Below are 21,189 nucleotides of genomic sequence, written 5' to 3' on the forward strand. Positions count from 1 at the left end.
ATTTGGATCAGGCTACAAACTGCTTATCGGCGGATCTGAAATTAATTGAGGATTTGCATTACTATATGTAAAAATATTATTCCAATTTTCGAGTTTCACGTTTTTTAAATGATCTGTTTTCAGACAACTCGCAGCGAATTTGACTCGAGCGAGTTTGAAGTTAGAAGACGATATCAAGATTTCTTATGGCTGAAAAGCAGACTTGAAGTTGCCCATCCAACTTTAATCATTCCGGTAAGTCCTGCCTATGACTCTGTGTGAGATACAATGCTCGGTGTGATAATAGGATTCAAGAGTGTGTATGGCGGGTGTCCCCCGCCTCCCAGACCCCCCACTCATCACTGGTTGGTTGCTTTCTCCTTATTTACTGTGGATAAGGACATACCTGGCACTTTTGTGGGAATGGGAGGCTGAGGAACACCTTGTTCTCACCACTCATTCCCAAGTCAACTATGGGGTACTACACAACTAATGCATACAGGTGGATGAGGTTCGGGTGCTGACTAAGCCTTATTACGACTGTTGGCTATCCCATTATGGCTTTTCGATGGGGAGAAAAGAATAAATGAAGCATCTGACAGCTCTGGTCTTCATTGAGAACAGATCTCTCGGCATGGTAGTATCGAAGATGCTTGACCCTACTTTTTCTTGACTGAAGAGGTGAAGACCCCCTATATGCAGCTTTGGGTGGCTTTTATATAATGCATGTGGCCATCTTAGATAAAACTCACTTGGCTCCCACAGCAGTGTTCATGGATATCCACAGCTGAAAAAAATATTCCAATCTTTTTTTTTTTTTTATAACATCTACAAATACAAAATGATGTGGTTTGAATCCAAGCAACGTTTGGCCGGGCGTCTTTCATGATCGTTCCAAGCTCTAGCTTCAGTAGTTTTGGCACTTGGGATTGCACTGATGTTCCAAAAAGGGAAATTTCTTGAGCTACTTTCCTGCATCTCCGAAACATTGCTACTACATGGTGGTGATAAAAGTTAGATATTGGTAATTAGTGAATTACGTGTGTGTTTTAGAAGTTCTGATAATTTTTTTTCTCTTTTTCTTTCAAGCCTTTACCAGAGAAATTCATAGTCAAAGGAATGGTGGAAAGGTTTAATGATGATTTCATTGAGACTCGGAGAAAGGCATTACATAAATTTTTGAACAGAATAGCCGATCATCCCACATTAACTTTTAATGAAGACTTCAAGATTTTCCTCACCGCTCAAGCATGGGTAAAAGTTCTGTAATAGTTTTAAAAAGTTTTTTTATTTTTTTGCCTTAATTATTACTGCTTTAACGGCATGTGTTTTATTTCTGCACAAGTGTTTTCCTTTTATGAATTTTAATCCTTAAACACTTCTTTTTAGGAAAAGAAATTGCTTCATTTTTAAAACTGGTTTGATTCATTGAATGTATAATTGTTTGAATTTTAAAGTTTATGGCTAGAACTATCCAGTCCCATTGTTGATAGATTTAAAGGGATTGTCTTGTCATAGACATTAATGATATAGCTCTAGGATATCCAAATAATATTTACCATCACTAAAAAGTGGCGGCTATTCGAGGAAAGCCTGCTGTCACTTTTTGTTCTGTTTTGGCCTTTACTGGTGGCCATTGGACTGGCAATTTCATCCGTCGTCACACATGATGAGATTGTTCTTAATTGCCATGTGGATTTTGCACCAGATTCGCTGCTTTTTCCAGTATGGTACCTGAAGCGGAAGTTTTGAAAACCCTATTTTTTTTTTTGTTTGTTTTTTTTTTTTTTTGTTCTTCGCCCTAGGAGCTGACGTCTCACAAAAAACAAGGTCCCGGACTGCTCAGCAGGATGGGGCAGACGATCAAAGCTGTGGCGTCTTCTGTCAGGGGAGTGAAAAATCGCCCCGATGAGTTTACAGAACTGGGAGAATACGTGGAAGCTTTTGGCCAAAAAGTATCAGTTTTGGACAAAGTGTCACAAAGAATTCATAAAGAAGAAAAAGGTACAGAATATTTCATCACCATAATGTCTTACATGGAACTTGGACCTTTCCGTAATTGTAATTTGGCGTTTAAGTTTTGGTAGGAACTTGACAAGTTTTCTCCTTTTAGTTTGGCTTCCCACGTCAGTGTTGCGAGGGTTGATCATGGACCGCTATGTATGGACTCTGGCGATGGGTCTCCTGACCCCAACTCCACAGCCTCATATGACCTTTTTTTTTGTCAGATGTCGGCGCCTATGATGCTGTTGAGTTCGGGTCAGGAAGCCTGTGGCTGGCCCATAAACCAAGGTCCGTGTTAGGATTTTGAATGAAATGCGAACGTGTGAAGCCAAGTTTACTTAATGGGGACGTCCATTACTAGGACAACCCTTTCTTGATCAAAATGTTTGGCCCCCATAAAATAAAAAAGCCTATACTTGCCTCCCGTGCTGGCACTGTTCCCGCGGTGTTGGCATGGGAGGTGATTGCGGTTATTGTAACACGTGACGCTGCCACTCAATCAGCGATGGCGTCACAGTCCCCGCCTTCGGATAAATCGAACATGAAGAGGAAGTCCGGGCTGCAACTGATCTCGGACTTCCTCTTCCTGCTCAATTCGACAGGGAGGCGGGGACAGTGCCGCCATTGCTGATTTGGGTGCAGACACAGCGGGAACGGCTCCCGCAAGGGAGGTGAGTATAAGCTTTATTATTTTATGGGGGCAAGCGAGAAGTTGTCTAAGCATTGGACAGCTTCTTTAAGCACGGTAGTACTATATATTACCTCCTCTTTAACTGTAGACTAGGGTGACTCTGGATGTAGGACAATGTATACTCTTCCTAAATTCTGGATTAGAAAGGGGAGTTCTGCTCTTGAGGCTAAATCGAGCACGGCTGCTTTCTTCCCAAAACAGTGCCATACCGATCAACAGGTTGTGAGTGGTTTTGTAGCTTGGCTGTAATAATTTCACTGAAGCTGAGCTGCAATAATCCATGGACAGGTGCACTGTTGCTTATTGCAGCTTTTTCTGGGTAAACGCTGCCATTATTATACTATGCGTCTCCCTCCTAACTGTAGACCAGGCTCCTGCAATTATTCAGTAACTGTGCCCAACTGGCAGGGGAAATCTGCATTTATTTAATATTGCTTCTGGCAAAAGCCATGGGTGTTGGCAAACCCAGATCCACTTTACCAGTTACATTTTTGCGATAAGGTACTGTCTTTACTCGTAAACTGCGGCTTCCATGGATGGTTGCCCAGATATCCCTGATGGACCCTAGCATGCGTAATGGAGATGTTATAACTCAGGAGTTTTGGAAAGCTGCATCTGTGCCCATAGTGGTTATTACCCAATGTAATTAAATAATGCAGCTGAATTTAATTTTTAGCAGTGTTAAATAAAAATAAAATATACCAGTATAATCTTTCAAATCTGCTTAAAGTATTAGCAAATAAATATAAAGAAACTGCACCACTCTTGTCAGTGGGCTGTCCCCTAGCAAATGGAGTTTACCTGCAATACTATACCAGATATAGGCCAAGGACAAGAAAGAATGTAGTTTTTGGAAACAAAATGATTGCTTTTCTTTTTTTTTTTTTTTTTTTTATCTCTTCATTTCTCTATACATGAACAACCCTTTTAAGTGATAGATGATCATGCTTTTTTTTTTATTTAGAAGTAACGATTTTGCTGTATGGAACTTTACTTCTCCCCCCCCAAAAAAAAAACATATTTTCTGTTCAACTCTTATTCAAAATGTTGTATATTGCTCCATAGATTATTACGAGGAGATGAAAGAATATGGCCCCATCTATACTTTATGGTCTGCCTCTGAAGAGGACCTGGTGGACCCCCTGAGAGGGGTGGCAGGCTGCATAGACAAGTGCTCCAAGATCACCGAAGCCTTAATTTCTAAGCTCTCCAATGATCTGATTCCAATCATTCATGAATATGTTCTATACAGTGAAACCCTTTCTGTAAGTGCTGCTTAACTATGGATGTTTTATGTTACACTGGGGATTGCATTGAGTCAATGGCGGTAACCTGATTAAACTTGTGACTGGGAGGTTTGAGCAGCGTTCATTTCCTGATAAATTTTTCAGCGCTGCTAGCTATTGCATGACTGTTAAAGTGAACTTGTCAGTGTGAATTATAAAAAAATGAAAAATGTCCCATATTAGTCTTTTATGAGTTGTATGAATTGCAGCACTGACTGGGGAGAACACGTTGCCATCAGTAAACATGAGAGATGGATGAATCAAATTCACTTTGGGTTTGAATTTTGCAAAAAACTGTAGATTCACCTGAATCAGAATATTTTTTGTTTCATTAATGACAAATCCAGCAAAATGGAGGCTAGTCAAGAAGCAGATAAAAAAACAAGCAAACCCTCTTAAGCCCACCTGTCCATCCATTGCTCTAGTTCCTAATGGCTCTTCTGTTTTCTTTCTTCTATCTGTGTTACGGGTGGGGTGCAATGTACGTCAAAGAGCGAATCACAGGAGTGTTGGTGATAGGACCGATAGGAGGGCCAAAAATAGGGGAGTATAAACATTCATACAGATCTGCATGATGCACTGTGGCCTTGACTGTAACATTTGCATTTGTGTTTGTGTGAGTATCTTAAGGGTGCTCCAGTGTCTTATTTAGCCAACAACTTAAGAGGCCATTTTGACACAATCATAAACACAGAAAAATGCTACCCAATTTTTTGGATTCTGTTCTCTGGAGCGATACAACAAAACTAGAATCTTTCAGGTCTATGGATCATGTGTATGTCTGGAGAAGGAAGAATGAGGCATACGCTGAAAATAACTCCCTGCCTACAGTGAAGCATGACGATGCCTACAATGAAGCATGGCGCTGGCTCAGCGATGCCTACAGTGAAGCTTGTCAGTAGCTTGATGATTCTCCGGGGCTGCTAGCCTTCCTATAGCACTGAAACCTGTAGCATGTGTAGGACAAGATGGTTTCAATCTAGTATCAGGCGATACTAGTAGACAACACCATGTCTTTTCTCTGAGGACCTGAAGTTTGTGTGTAATTGGACTTTTCAACAGGACAGAGATGCCAAGCATACATCATAACTCCACAGAAAATCCTTGATTAAATTAGAAGACCATGGTTGCAACACACAAATACAAGATTGCTTGTGAACTGGAGGCCAAGATTGCTCATGAACACTTCTAGAAGCTGGTGTCTGGGTATGCATCATGTTTGCAACAAGTCATAACAGCCAAAGGTGCTTCACTTGTTTGGTTTATTGCAAGCAGCAAAAAGTTTGTAAATTTTGGTAACAAACATATCTTGCAGTGGTGGCTGAGTCATTTTTGTTTGCAGCTGTATATTTTTAAGTGGCAACCTAATTTGTGCACCATTTTCTTCAACATACTTGCTTACTTTCATTGATGAACAGCGTCCGAAGTCCTCTAGAAGAGTCCAAGCTAAACACACCAGGCTTAAGCTGTCGCCACAAGTCTATGTTCCCATAAATAAAATCGAAGGAAGATGCTAAGCAGAGCATGGGAAGTGAGGAATCGAGCGTTGGGTTTAATTATACCCAAAGTGACTGTCAAGTGCATGTATGGAGGACAGGGATACAGATCTATGGTCTGACATCTACTTAAAGTGTAAGACTATGTTTTCTCTTCGCCACGACAGCACCCACTGAGTTTGGTTTCCACTGAGAGAGGGGATCCGCCCCTAGGAACAGGAAACCCTACGGAGAGATAAAAGGGGGCGGTCCCCCTCGCTCCCACAGTTTGGTTTCCTGTTCCTATGGGAATCCACGGAGAAGAGGATGCCTAGCCTGGATGCCGCTTGCGCAGTTTACCTGTGAGGACGGCAAGGGCTCCAGAGCTGGATGCAGCGTCGGGGGTCCTCTTCTCAGCTTCCCCCCTCTGCTGGCAGGCACCATGAGGCCAGAACTGCAGGGGTTCCTGGCTCATGGGAATCCACCCGGATCGTCTGCGGGACCAAGCGCCGAGGTAGGGTGAGCGCTGCGCCTTAGTAAGCGCTCATGCGGCGTGGAGCTCCATTATTTCCCCGGGAGTGCAGGGAACTCCGGGGTGTGAGAGGAGGTGGACGGCACCCGCGTTGATGCCGGTGGCAGCGCGGGTGCATACAGTATGGCCGCGACCCGGAAGTGGTTAGCACTTCCGGGTTCAACCGGAAGAAGATGGCGGCCCCCATATGAAAAGGGCGCCGGCACAAGCACCCGGCGTCCACAATGGATTCATCGCAGAACCCTGCGATGCTTTCTATACAAGACACCGCATCTACCCCACGTACACGGGGCAGCAGCAGTCGCTCTAAACAGAGCGGATCCTCCAGGAAGAAATCGGACCAAGCCGGTTCTCCACCTCAATCTCCTCCTCGTCAATCGGTACCGTAAAAGCTTCACTGGGGTGAGTGTGCATCTACCCTCATAGGCTGACTGGTGTTCCCTCTCCTTCTATACACCCTAGGGAAAGAAAACGGAAAAAACGAAGCACAAACAGTGTGCGTTATGTCTCCAGCCCCTCCCGGATAGTTACAAAAAGAGACTTTGCAAATCGTGTATTAATTCTACCTTGCGGGAGGAAGCCTCAGTTAAATCAGAGGACATCAGACTCATGATTAGACAGGAGTTACAGGCCTTACAGGGTTCTGATAAAGAACCGCGTGCCAGGAGTAAAAAAGGATATGAATCCCCTATATCTGATCCATCTTCGGATATGGAGAAAGCGGACTCTGACATTTCCCACGTATATGTTTCCTCGGATGAGGACCAGGATACATGCTTTCCTACTGAAAGTATCGACAACCTTGTCAGGTCCGTGTGTAATACCATGGGCATCGAGGATTCTAAAGTCCCAAAAACACAGCAGGATATTATGTTTGCCGGTTTATCAGAAAAGAAAAGGCCCTCTTTTCCGGTAATAGCAGCGGTAAAATCTTTAGTCAAAAAAGAGTGGGAAAGCCAGGGCCAAAGAGGATTACCTCCATCCTCAAAAAGGCGTTATCCCTTCAATGATGAAGAGTTTTCAACATGGACAAAAGCGCCAAAGGTAGACGCTGCGGTAGCATCCACATCTAAAAAATCTTTGCTACCTGTAGAGGATTCAGGCTCCTTACAGGACCCATTAGACCGAAAAGCCGACTCTCTGTTAAAAAGAGCCTGGGAGTCGTGTACGGGAGCCTTCAGACCAGCTATCTCAGCTACATGCACTGCTAGGTCCATGTTAGTCTGGCTAAGTGACTTAGAGGAAGGACTTAAAAGCGGTCTACCTAGAGACAAACTGATGTCCTCTATACCCTTAATTAGAGGGGCTACGGCCTTCCTGGCGGATTCATCGGCCGACTCTATACGCTTGGCGGCCAAATCGGCAGGTCTCACGAATGCGGCACGTAGAGCCCTATGGCTCAAGGGCTGGAAAGGTGATCCCCAGACGAAATCCAAATTATGTGGCCTCCCTTGCCAGGGTGAGTACCTGTTTGGTACCAAACTGGACGAAATTTTAACTAAAGCGGGAGAAAGAAAGAAGGGCTTCCCTAATAATAATTACCTTCCGTCCTATAGGAGAGCGTTCCGGAAGCCCATATTTAATAAAGGGAAAGATTTTAAAAACCAAGATCGCTGGACCCCTAGAGACGCCAAACAGAGAGGTGCATTCTTTGGGAAGCGCCCTTTTAAAACTGAAGACAAGCCCCGTTAGAGCAGATCTACCTGTGGGAGGTAGATTATCCTCCTTCTCAAACCAATGGAGAAGAATAACATCAAATGTTTGGGCAAATAGTCTCGTCACCTCTGGCTTAAAATTAAAATTTGCCCGTGTCCCTCCGGACTCATTTCTATTGACTTCTTTAAAGTCGCAGTCTCAGCAGGAAGCATTACAGCAAGAAGTAATGAATCTTCTATCCAAAGGAGTTTTGGTGGAGGTTCCATTTCTTCAGCAGGGAAAAGGGTTCTATTCCCCACTATTTCTAATTACGAAACCTGATGGATCATTCAGAACCATCATAAATCTTAAAAAACTGAACACCTTCTTAGAAAATCAAACCTTTAAGATGGAATCCATCCGATCCACCGTAAAGCTCCTGTTTCCCCATTGCTTTATGACGGTTCTGGACTTGAAAGATGCGTATTACCATCTACCAATCTTTAAAGAACATCAACAATATCTCCGCGTGGCGGTTGTGTTGAATGGATGTATACGGCACTTTCAGTATACAGCAATGCCCTTTGGACTATCAGTTGCTCCAAGGGTGTTCACCAAGCTAATGTCAGAGGTAATGTCATATCTAAGATTAAAAGACACCCTCATAATCACGTACCTAGACGACCTTCTGGTAGTGGGAAGATCCCCCTCACAATGTCAGCAAAGATTAAGTCATATGATTTCATCCTTACAAAACTTAGGATGGTTAATAAATTGGGAAAAATCTAGGCTGATCCCAACAACTCGGCAAACATTTTTGGGAATTATATTAGATTCTATAAGCCAGAGATGTTTTCTCCCAGAATCCAAACAGATAACAGTTAGGGGTAAAGTTCAGTCTATAATAGATAAACCTATAATTTCCCTCCAGGAAGGCATGTCCTTGCTTGGCTCCTTCACGTCATGTATTCCAGCGGTTCCATGGGCCCAGTTCCACTCGAGGTGCTTACAGTATGCAATTTTACATGAGGACATAAAATTACAGGGGCGATTAAACGGTAAAATTTCCCTTTCCAGTAACGTAATCCAATCTCTAACCTGGTGGCTACAACCGGACCATCTAGCTAGCGGGGTTCCCTGTGTGGTTAAACCCTCAAACATAATATTTACGGATGCCAGCCCTGATGGTTGGGGGGCACACTTAGGGGACCAGATTGTCCAGGGGCTATGGTCGGTTGCAGAATTAGACGACTCGTCTAATAAAAAAGAACTAAAAGCCATCTATCATGCCCTATGTGAATTCCTCCCACAGCTACACGGAACACATACCAGGGTACTCTCAGACAACATGACATCAGTTGCTTACGTCAATCATCAAGGAGGAACAAGATCAGGCACTCTCATGTCTATAACCGAAGACATCTTGACTATAGCCGAAAATCATCTTCTGTCCCTATCAGCACTACATGTCCGAGGAATAGACAACGCAAAAGCAGACTCTCAGTCGTCATACCCTCCATCAGGGGGAGTGGGTATTAAATCATCAGATATTCAAAATGATAACTATAAAATGGGGTATACCCGATATAGATCTCTTTGCTACAAAGGACAACAGGCAGGTAAAAACATTCGCCTCAATGTTCCGAACCGACAACCCCGATGTTCTCGACGCCCTCCAGATTCCATGGACATATCAGAAAGCATATGCCTTTCCCCCGATGATTCTCCTTCCAACAGTGATCAGGAAGATAAGGGAGGACAGAGCGAATGTAATCTTAATTGCTCCATTCTGGCCAAAGAGACCATGGTTCTCCCTGCTCAGAGCCATGTCTATCTCGGATCCATGGATCCTCCCAGAAAATCAGGATCTTCTCTTCCAGGGGCCCTTCAACCACCCTCATGTGAAGGGGTTGCGGTTGACAGCCTGGAATTTGAGAGGCAGCTGTTAAAACTAAGGGGCTTCTCTGATAAAGTAATTAATACCCTATTGCTGAGTAGGAAAAGATCTACTACATCGATCTATGTAAAAGTATGGAAAAAAAATTTTAAGCCTCTATCCCTCAGCCCTGTCAAAGGAGATTCCAGTCTCTATTATTCTCGAATTTCTCCAAAAAGGACGTGATTTAGGCCTTTCTGTTAATACCTTGAAAGTACAAGTTTCTGCACTAGGGGCTTTGTATAGTCACAATGTTGCGGGTGATAGGTGGATAGCCAGGTTCATTTCAGCCTGTCAGAGAGCAGAACCAGTCCAAATTCCCCACTTACCTCCTTGGGATGTTAACCTAGTCCTTGAAGCCTTAACAGATCACCCATTTGAGCCTCTACACTCTGCTCACATTAAACACGTCTCCCTCAAAACTGCTCTTCTTGTTGCCTTAGTATCGGCAAGAAGGGTAAGTGACATACAGGCGCTATCAGTAGATCCTCCATTTATGTCAATATTTCCAGATAGGATTGTCCTAAAAACAGACCCTTCCTACCTACCTAAAATGTGTACAAAATTTCATAGATCTCAAGAAATCCTTCTTCCTTCCTTCTATGATAACCCTACAAATCAGGAAGAGGAGAAGTACCATACTTTAGATGTGAGAAGGGCTGTACTAACCTATCTAGATAGGACTAGCGCCTGGAGGAAGAGCAGGGCTTTTTGTTTCCTTCCAGGGTCAAAGAAAAGGAGCTGGTATTACAAAAGGCACCTTATCCCGGTGGATTCGGGAGGCGATATACCTGGCCTATTCGTCTAAAGGGGAAGATCCACCTGAGACTGTAAAGGCACATTCCACCCGGGCGATAGCATCATCCTGGGCAGAGCGAGCAGAGGTTCCGATAGAACTCATATGTAAGGCCGCAACTTGGTCATCTCCTACTACCTTCTATAGTCACTATAGACTAGATTTATCTGCCTCAACTGACTTGTGTTTCGGTAGATCAGTTCTTAACACAATAATCCCCCCCAAATAACTATCTCTGAAAGTCTCTCAGTGGGTGCTGTCGTGGCGAAGAGAAAACACCGGATTACGTACCGGTAATGCTCTTTTATAGAGCCACGACAGCACCCCTTCACTTCCCTCCCTTATATATATATATATTAGTTTGCATATAGCACTGTTAAGGGTGATTGGTTCTTGTAAATATACATAATTATATTAAGATAAGTGATGGTATAAGAATTGCCTACTAAAACTGTTGGGCGGTTCCTCGCAATCTCTGTAACCCAAACTGTGGGAGCGAGGGGGACCGCCCCCTTTTATCTCTCCGTAGGGTTTCCTGTTCCTAGGGGCGGATCCCCTCTCTCAGTGGAAACCAAACTCAGTGGGTGCTGTCGTGGCTCTATAAAAGAGCATTACCGGTGCGTAATCCGGTGTTTGTACTGGAGAAAACACAAGACTGTTGAAGAATTCAAAATTCTAATTTTTTACCTGAATGGTCAGATGGACTTTTCATCACTTCATGTCATTAGTGGTAACATATTGAAGTGAAAATGTTTTTTTGGCAAACATTAAAGAGGTCTTCTCATGTTCTGTTTTTCAGGATCTCGCCTGATGATTTACAGTTTGACCAGCTGCATTGTTGCACTTCTGGCCCAAACTGTGTGATTTCCCATGCTGCAAACAGAGGCAGCATTACTTTGGCAGCACTGGGTCCAGTGACCTGTTCAGTTTCGATGCCGCGCTCCTTGGCTTGTGCACTGCGGCAGTGGCCATATTCTAAGCAATGAGCATTAAACCATACAAGTAAAAATCCCTTTATTCTTCAACAGAGAGAATTTTTAATAACGGCTAAATTACAAAGTTGCTTTTTTTTTTAACAATCACTTTTACCCATTTAAGAAAATCCCTTTTATCTCAGGAGTCACAGATGAACACCAAAGGCTAACAATCTATTGTTGATGGCCACGTGTGTCCACTTCTGTCAGTTCCAGTCGTCCTAGCGAGTCCTTGTCTTGACTGTTGTGCAAATGTCACAGTGGCTTCAGTGTAATAATGACTACACGGTAACCAGAAGAAATCCTTTATCTTCTCGTCAGGACAGTGAGATTCTATTTGCTACTTGTATAATAATGCCAGCAGCTTTGTCTTTTATTTCACATTTTCCTGGCTTGTCTGACTCTGGTGAGCACATCTACACATTCCCACCCTCTAGCATGCTTCATTACGGGCTGCGAGGCCTTTGTGTTTGTAGAGTTTCATAAATGTTGACAGGACCTCGATGCAAATGTTACAGAAGTGATCTGGCTTTATTTCAATATCATGTGTAGGGTGGAAGTAATACTAAAAAATAACTTAGAGGTTGTCCACTACATTCTATAATGCCCCCACCGATTTTTAAACCTTGTATAGAAGTCTTTTTGTTAACACTTCTTGTTGTCCCCTCCCTGCCTGTGAGCGGCGCTATCTTTGGCAGCTCACTCGGCATCACGTGACCCCGGCTGCAGCCGCCGCTGATGTCACTTCAAGTTCCAGAATGCCTTTCATCAACCGGGCGTGACCCAGTTACACGCACCCCTCCTGATTGACTGGGCTGTGGGCAGAGTTTCACCATACCACAGCCCACTATCCAACACGCGCTTTCCCTCTCTCCTCTGAGAGAGGTCATGTTCCTCACATGTAAAGCACCATGGAATAAATGGCGTTAGAATAATAAATAATACTAATAATAATAATTTCTTGGAGACTCATTAATTTATTAATTTTAGTACAATTTTGTCTTAGGGAGTGCTGAGAAGAAGAGACCTAATCCAGGCAGAACTTGATGCCAAAGTAGATGCTCTGGTGAACAGAAAAGCTGACCAAGTAATTGTAAGTTGTAAGCTTGTTTGTCTGCTAATGTACTTTGTTCTTCAGTTTGATTGAACTTTGTGTCCTACAGACCACACGTGCTGCCGGTGGAGCGAAAGAAGGTCACATTTCACAATAGACCTCATGTATCAAAGCTGTCCTGGAGGAAAAATGGCCTCATAGACTACATTGACCAGTAAAGTTTTGTTTAGTAACGCTCAGAATCTGATAACTTAAGGAAACTATATTTCATATATAAGAAAATATTTAAACATCCATAACGAGTACATCGGAAATTCAAGTTGCATAACATGGAAATCATTAAGTTAATAATTTGCTCTACATTTTTTGTCTTGAGTTTCCCGAGGCTTTCTTCTCCACGACTGAAGCTAAAATGCAGAATTTTAATTATTTTTTTGCTGTTCTCGTCGAGCATTCCCTTGTGGAAACTCTGATTACGGTTACAGCTAAGGCTGTGATTACACCTTGTCTTGGTCCTTGTCTATGACACCTTCCGTGGCTTTTGTCTGATTTTTTTGAAATACTGAATTCGGATGTGTTTTCAATGGTGCTATTGACTTTAGTAGGACAACCGATTGTTAAACCTTTCAAACAGCCCCCATGCTTTCGGCACAACCCAATAGTGGAAGGCTGCTTTGTAAAGATTAAATACTAAAGCGGGACTTATCACTGAAGAGGACAGACCTTCATTCCATCCTCTCTGGCCATTTTGCTCTGCACCACGATAGGTGGCGTGAAGTCGATGAAGAGGCAAAGGCTATCCTAGAGCAGAGCAAAACAGCCATGGAGGATGGATTGGAGTCTATCCTTTCCAGGAATGAGTCCCGTTTTTGTCTTCGATTGATTTCTACTCCCAGGATTGTGGGGTGGCATAATGTCTAGTGGTGACCCCTCTATTCTTCATTTCAGGTGTACCAACTGCTTGATGATACACTGGTTTGTTCATGGAAATATAAAAATAGTAGGCGTTGCATGGTGTGGCATTGTACCATCCCCACCACTGGAACCAGCAGTATATCACTGTTAGCCCTTACTGAATGTTCCCCCATTTTGGGATGTTAGTATTTGGCACAGGCAGTGCTTACATTACATTGGGCAGTGGACATCAGCAATGAGGACTGTCTGTGGGAACCATCTTCTAGTCTCAAGCCATGCTGCTCCCTCCAGCCATGACTTGCCATTCTTACTCAGTCCATAGGTAGAATATAGGTAGAGGAGGTGGGTGACAAAAACTGATCCACAAAAAGGAGGTAGTAAATCAGTGGCACCCACCAGCATTTCCTTTTATCCATGGATCATGGTGCGGCCTGAAAGGAGATGAGAAACATGAGAAAAATAAGTAGTTAAAACTGAGTTCAAACCTGGGCTGTGGAGTCAGTGTCATGGAAATTGAGGAGTTGGAGGTTTGGCTTACCAACTCCACAGCCCTGGTCCAAACATTAATCCTTATGTATCGACCCACAGAGTGCTCAGCACAGAGAACTTGTAGTGTCAATGTGATGTAAGTGCCTCCTCACCAACATCCAGTCATGGATGTAGCGGTGTAAAGGAACAACAAACCTATAAATTAATGAGCCTAGAAAAATCAATCTTGCATAAATCCTGCAGAGAACCACAGGGGTTAATCCTATTCTGATCGGTCTTCTGTTCATGACCAGATAAAGCCCTTAGCAGAATGGAGGTTCTTAGCGATCCTTTATCCTGCTGTAGACGGGACACAGCCGGGAGGTTTCTGCTGCAGCCAGTTGTCCTACAGCCACATACAAGACACTGAGGAGGACGAGGAGAACATAGAGGAGCTCCGGAACTTTTCTTGGCATGTCCTGGCTTTAGGGTTCTTTTTTAAAGGGGGTTTTCTATGTTCCCTTCCTTTTGGATTACCCCTAGTGATTAGGGGGTCTTGACAGAGGTGTCACTGTACCTGACACTGCATCTGAGCTAAAGTTGGCACTATTCATGTGAAGGTACCAGTCACAAGCGCATATGGCTGCCATGCCGAATACTGCAATGAAAGGGCCAGAAATTGTCGCTGTCCGTTTGTTCTGTTGATCAGTTTAGTTCTTGGAAAATTGCAATGAAAGGGCCAGAAATTGTCGCTGTCCGTTTGTTCTGTTGATCAGTTTAGTTCTTGGAAAATTCTTTTAAGTAACCAAAGACTGGTCGAGCTTTATTAGAAATTTGTAGGAAGAATTTAATCAGAGTAACTTCTGTACTCGTAATACAATCTAATTGAAGCCATTATGGAACCCCGTCACATACCTCCGATCTGGATAATGTAACTGAATGCAGAAATCCTGGATTATGCACATTTCTATTAACACTGGGAGTTGGATGCTGACATCACTGGCTGTAATTTCAAATAAAAAAAGTGTCTTTGAATTTATTTTTTTTCTTATTAGAAATTCATGAGCAGTAGTTCAATAAAAGTCGTCCTGACGGTAATTCACTCAGACTATTTTCTGACGGCATGCAGAGCAGCCCATCGGTTGTTTGATGTTTTTGTGAAGAAAGTCGATTTGATGTTGTTTTTTTTTTAATCCTTTTACTCCAAAGTCTTCAGCTGCCCTCTCGCCACCCGTCTTTCATTTATGTCTGTTACTGTTACATCTTTCCTAGCTGCCTCATTAATTCGCTGTCACTGGAGTACTTTCCAGATGTTGTCCAGAGGCATTAGCCTTTTGTTAGTCATTGTTTCATACCGTCACTTTCTCCTAGTTGACCAGCAGATGATCTTTCAAGGTATTGTTCACATTTCAGAAATAGTTAGTTGATTATAAACTATGCTTTTTCCATCGCCTAGTACAATGGCTTCGTCTTAGCCCCTGGAGAGGATGCATCAAATTCCACTCATCCCTTATGGGACCAAATTAGATAATGAAGATGACTTATTACACAGCTTTTTATTACATGGGCAGGACAGTTTTTCAGTGGTTAACATATTTGTCTTGCAACGTCGGGGTCCTGATTTAGGATCCAACCAGGGCAAGATCTGCATGGAGTTTGTCTGCTCTTGTCTGTGTGGGTTTCCTTTTGGGTACTGTAAGAAAGCAGAAGGTATGTGTCACAGAGGTGGCTGGCCTCAGTAGTATAAGTCCCCAGGAAGTAACAATCGGTTATTGTGCGGATTTTGTGACTGGATTTTGGGTCTGGGATTTTGGAGCGACCAAAAGAGCCTGGGTGGAAAAGGTTGCTCCCATACTCCTACCTAGGTCTTACAGGCCTAATAACAGGCAGCTGGGTTAGCTTAGCAGTGTGTGTTGTGCTGGGACTGGTAGATACTCTGTACTGCAGCCTGAGAGGCTCCTGTAATACCAAGTTGGATTCACTTTGCCTTACCAGAGAAAGGACGGTTATTCATTTTGTGCTGCAGACGTTGGAGTTGTAAAGTTTATGAAGGTAAATACACCTTGTTTTGTTTTTTTTCGATTAAAAGCCTGTGCTTATCCAAGTGGCTACCAAGAGCTGAACCCCTATTGTACTTTAGTTTCCTCTTGCACCAAGATAATATCAGTAGATGTAAAAAAAATTAATTGATTAATATAACTTTTCATATAAGTCACTCCACTTTGTGTTAATTACTTTTGAAACAACTGAAGGGTTAACAAATTACGTGACAGCTGTTTTGAATACTTTGATGGGCACTGTTATTAAAATGGTATACGTTTTAGGGACTGTCCAATGTATAGTCTCCTCAGTCACTTTGAAACTAAAAAGGTCTATAAAAAATATGTATATTTTTTAAATTTCCTTGAGGAAAAAAGCAATGAAAAGACTGCTTAACTTTTAAACCTTCTAACATTCTACCATAAAATGAAAGGCCAAAATGAAGCTGGTGTAAAATAGACATAGAGAAATGTTATGTATTAACTTTGTTTTCTGTGGTTCAACTATCTGATCTAAGGGTATACAAAAAAAAAAGTTTAGAAATTGTTACTTTTTCAAAAAATTTGGTCACATTTTTTGAGATTTTCCTAAAATTGATTTTGGCACTTAACACAAGGTACAATTTGTCCCGAAAAAAAAAAATCTTAGAGTCGTTGAAATATTAGTGTTATTACCACATAAAGTGACATATGTCAGATTTTAAAAATGTGGCTTGGTCAGTAGGGCTACTTTCACACTAGCGTTAACTGCATTCCGTCACAATGCGTAGTTTTGCCGAAAAAACGCATCCTGCAAAAGTGTTTGCAGGATGCGTTTTTTCAAGATTGATTAACATTAAGCTACGCATTGTGACGGATTGCCACACGTCGCACCCGTCGTGCGACGGATGAGTCGTGCAGTGGCGGACCGTCGGGAGCAAAAAACGCTACATGTAACCTTTTTTGCTCCCGACGGTCCGCTTTTTCCGACCGCGCATGCGCGGCCGGAACTCCACCCCCACCTCCCCGCACTTCCCCGCACCTCACAATGGGGCAGCGGATGCGCTGGAAAAATGCATCCGCTGCACCCGTTGTGCGGCGGAGACAACGATAGCGTCGGGGACCTCGGCCCGACGCACTGCGACGGACCGAGCCCGACGCTAGTGTGAAAGAAGCCTAAGGGGTTAAAACAAACTTTGACATTGAAAGCTTTCCAAGATTGCTGATGCTAAACCCTCTATTGATCATACACTGAAGACTTTCAGCCCAGATACAAGAAATCCATAGCTTCCCAAGATGGTGACTTCTGAGCCTTTTACTGGGCATGTGCTGAAAGTATCCACGGCAGGCGTAGATATAAGGCAGACATAGCTTCCTGACATAGTAACTGCTGAGCCCTATAGTGCTCATGTGCTGAAAGCATCTAGCACCGACAGAGATACTAGGCCCCCATAGTGTGATGCTAAGTCACTTCTTACGGACAAGCCGTGAGTCTGGGTAGCCAAAGAGTCTGAGATCAAGAGCCAGGAGGGTATGTGATAACAGAGGGAAGCGACAAAGGCATATTCAGGTCACAGTGCAGGGTCAGAATTCCAGGGTCAAGGCAAAAAGGGTAATACAAATGGGTAGTCATTAGGCAAATCCAGGGTCTGGCAACAGAAGATCAGAATGTCTGAATTCAGAAAACAGAGCGGAAAGCTACGACTGGCAGCTATCTGGGTCAGACAGCTTTGTTAAGTAGCTGGGTAATAACTTGGAACAGGGAACACCTGAAGGAAGCTCAGCACCTCCCAATCTCAGATTGGACGGTCAAGCTGTCACTCAAAATACCGACAGCTCAGCACTCCCCTACACTAAATTGGACGACTGAGTCCAAGACACATTGGGCGGTGGAATCGTGACACATAGCTACCCCTGAGCACTAAGAGATATAAGCGGCAAAATCTCCTGCATCTGCCCCTTCACTGAACTCTGTTCCTCTGCTCTTTGAATGGGCTAAACCATTTTACAATACATTTTGCCATCATGTCAATGAATTATTTATTTATTTATTTATTTATTTTAATGTGTAGCCATTTCCTTTAATTCAGCATCACATCATCTGCTCCTATAATTTCACGCACAGGAGCTGAATCTAATTTTATATTTTAGAAGAGTGAGCAGTAGTGATGAATGAGCATGCTCTGCTCGGATAAGGTGTTAAGGTCTGCACATCTCGTGCATATGTTGCGGCTATCGAAACAGCCGCGAGACATGCTGCCGTGGGGTCTCGAGCATATTATTCGAGCACGCCGAAGACTCTCGGTTAGCACCCGAGCATTCTAACACCTTATCCGAGCACGTTTGCTCATCACTAGCGAGCAGAAAGCATGAAAATGGAACAGAAAAACTAATAGTAACAGATTTAAATTTTTTCTTTCAATAGGAAAGTCCTTTACGCCTTTCCAGTGAATTTTATATGGCTTTCTATAAACGTCCAATAATTCAGAATATCTGATGATCTGTCAACTGTCCAGTCCTGTTTCGGCAGGATACAAACATTTTTTTTCATAGCTGCGTAATATCCTATAGAAATTTTTTTTCATTAATAAGAGATACAACAATGGCCATTAAATATTCCAAATTCATTGCCGCGATCTGCGGGTTTGTGAACGTAGGCATTCAATATTTATAACTAGAACCTTGATGTAAAATTATCGCTTTGCAAACATCTCTCTCTTCAAAGATTGCGAGTAAAATAAATCTGTATATCAAAATAAGTTCATTAAATTTGTCCAATTACTCCACAACTGCAGATGCCAACATAATGCGCAGTTTATTTCTGTGCCAGTTTCACTCTCTTATTCGGAAAACACAATCTGTGAGTAAATTAGGGGCTGTTTTTACCCAGGGGACTTTCCAATAACTCTCACATTTTTTTGATCTGTATATTTGTAGATAACAGATGCAGATGGTCTTCATTGGGGGAAAGAGTGCAGCAAATGTGTGTTACGAAAGCTAATATGTGAAGTAGCTCTGTTCGGGATGCAGAGAAAACATAGAAGTCTTTTAACGTTTTTACTCGTCCATCAGCCTAAATTTTACACCTGTTAGCATAATAGAAATGTTTTGTGGTTTTTATGCTTTATTTACTTTTTCATATTTTTTATTTGGTCCTTTAAAAAAAAACCAAAAACTGTTTTTTGCATACATGAGTAATGACACTATGTTCTGTATTATTTAGGACTTTTCCCCAGGCTTTATTCCCTAGAGGCTACAGCAGTTTCTCTTACTGATCTACCGCTTTCTCCCTCTCACTTCTCCCACTCTCCATAGGTTTCTATAGGCAGCAGGCTTGGTTTGATCACTCACTGGAGACAGAACCATAGACAGATTTGAGCAGTCTTTTGAAGATGAATAATCCATTCAGAGAGTGGAAGTGACTATTGGGAAAAGTTTCTTAATTCGACTTCTACTATTTTATTTACATATAATAACGCTTAAAAACCTTACATAAATACAGGTGATTCTCACAAAATTAGAATATCATCAACAAGTTAATTTATTGAACTTCTTCAATACAAAAAGATGCACAAGTAACCGGGATAACCGCAGCCTTGAAAGGATTGTCAAGAAAAGCCATTCAAAAATTTTGGGAAGATTCACAAGGAGTGGACTGCTGCTGGGGTCGTTGCTTCAAGAGCCGCCACACACAGACAATTCAAATACAACTGGGAAGAATAAAACCTTGCTGAGTTGCTTAATGGCAACACATGAATGACATGTAACAGCTGCTGCACAGATACCGGTCTGGAGGACGACTACTGGTATGAGGAACATGACGGGAGGTATCACTTATGCACTGCTGAGATGAAATCCTTAAAATCAAGTCATTTATTGGAACAGGTTTACAAATCAAAGTGTTTCAGGTCACTCAGGACCCCTTCATCAGGACAAACCTGATGAAGAGGTCCTGCATGAACTCAAAACGCGTTGACGTGTAAACCTGCTCCAATAAATGATTTGATTTTAACGATTTCATTTCAGTAGTGCATAAGTGATTCCTCCCGTCGTTTACCACACACAGAAGTATCGAGGACATGGGCTACAAGTGTCGCATTCCTTTTGTCACGCCATTCATGACCAATAGACAATGCCAGAAGTGTCTTACCTCGGCCAAGGAAAAAAAGAACTGGACTGTTGCTCAGTGGTCCAAGGTGTTGTTTCCAGATGAAAGTAAATTTTGCGTTTCATTTGGAAATCAAGGTCCCAGAGTCTGGAGGAAGAGTGGAGAGGCCACAATCCAAGCTGCTTGAGGTCTAATGTGAAGTTTCCACAATCAGTGATGGTTTGGGGAGCCAGCTCATCTGCTGGTGTAGGTCCACTGTGTTTTATCAAGACTAAAGTCGGCGCAGCCGTCTATGAGGAAATTTTAGAGCACTTCATGCTTCCCTCTGCCGACAAGCTTTTTGGAGATGGAAATTTCTTTCTCCAGCAGGACTTGTCACCTGTCCTCACTGCCAAAAGTACCAATACCTGGTTTAAAAACAACAGTATCACTGTGCTTGATTGGCCTTAACCCCATAGAGAATCTATGGAGTATTGTAAAGAGGAAGATGAGAAACACCAGACCCCACAATGCAGACGAACTGAAGGCTGCTATCAAAGCAACCTGGGCTTCCATAACACCTCAGCAGTGCCACAGGCTGATCGCCTCGATGCCACACTGCAGTGATGCAGTAATTGATGCAAAAGAAGCCGCAACCAAGTATCGAGTGCATTTACTGAAGATAGATTTCAGTAGGCCAACATCTTGGATTTTAAAATCATTTTTCAAGCTGATGTTATAAAGTATTCTAATTTACTAAGATAATGACTTTTGGGTTTTCATTGGCTGTAAGCCATAATCATAACCAGAAATAAACACATGAAATTGATGATAATCTAATTTTGTGAGAAGCACCTGTAGATGCTATAATTTGTTCAGTAGGGATGACCCTTTTTACCTTGTACTCTAGTGAAAGTTATCAGAGGCAACATAACACAGAATTACATCATTGACCATGTGTAACAGATATACCTCGGCTATTCTTCCTTCTCCCTGCACCCATATCTTTGCACATGTCACAGAGCATGCCCACAACAGCTTCCCTTTCAAATCAGATAGGCAACTTTTGAGCTGCTTTCTTTACAGACTTACCGGGACATAAAGTATAACCAGCACAGTACTAGCATTGAAGACTTTTGTCAGAGGGGTTCTTTGGGATCTTAACGTGATGGTCTATCCTTATAAATAGGCCATTAATGTATAATCCCTGATGGTCTGACCTTCATAAACCCCAACAATCAACACAACAAAAGGGCAGCAATGCGCACTACAGTACCCAACGTAGCACCCAGCACTGCGACGTCCTTATCTATACGGCTGTGCCTGATTCTGCAACGTC

General features: G+C 42.7%; 1 protein-coding gene across 1 annotated transcript in view; it reads left to right on the forward strand.

Moving 5' to 3' along the window:
* Positions 1 to 21,189, forward strand: part of SNX7 (sorting nexin 7) — a 90,506-nt gene that overhangs the window by 47,923 nt on the left and 21,394 nt on the right. Inside the window, exons 3-7 of the mRNA XM_077277776.1 lie at positions 124 to 234; positions 1,069 to 1,233; positions 1,785 to 1,983; positions 3,740 to 3,939; positions 12,315 to 12,401. Coding sequence (XP_077133891.1) covers positions 124 to 234; positions 1,069 to 1,233; positions 1,785 to 1,983; positions 3,740 to 3,939; positions 12,315 to 12,401 — 762 coding nt within the window. The remainder of the gene's footprint in view (positions 1 to 123; positions 235 to 1,068; positions 1,234 to 1,784; positions 1,984 to 3,739; positions 3,940 to 12,314; positions 12,402 to 21,189) is intronic.

The sequence above is a fragment of the Ranitomeya variabilis genome, chromosome 8 (genome assembly GCF_051348905.1).
Source record: "Ranitomeya variabilis isolate aRanVar5 chromosome 8, aRanVar5.hap1, whole genome shotgun sequence".
Lineage (NCBI taxonomy): Eukaryota > Metazoa > Chordata > Amphibia > Anura > Dendrobatidae > Ranitomeya > Ranitomeya variabilis.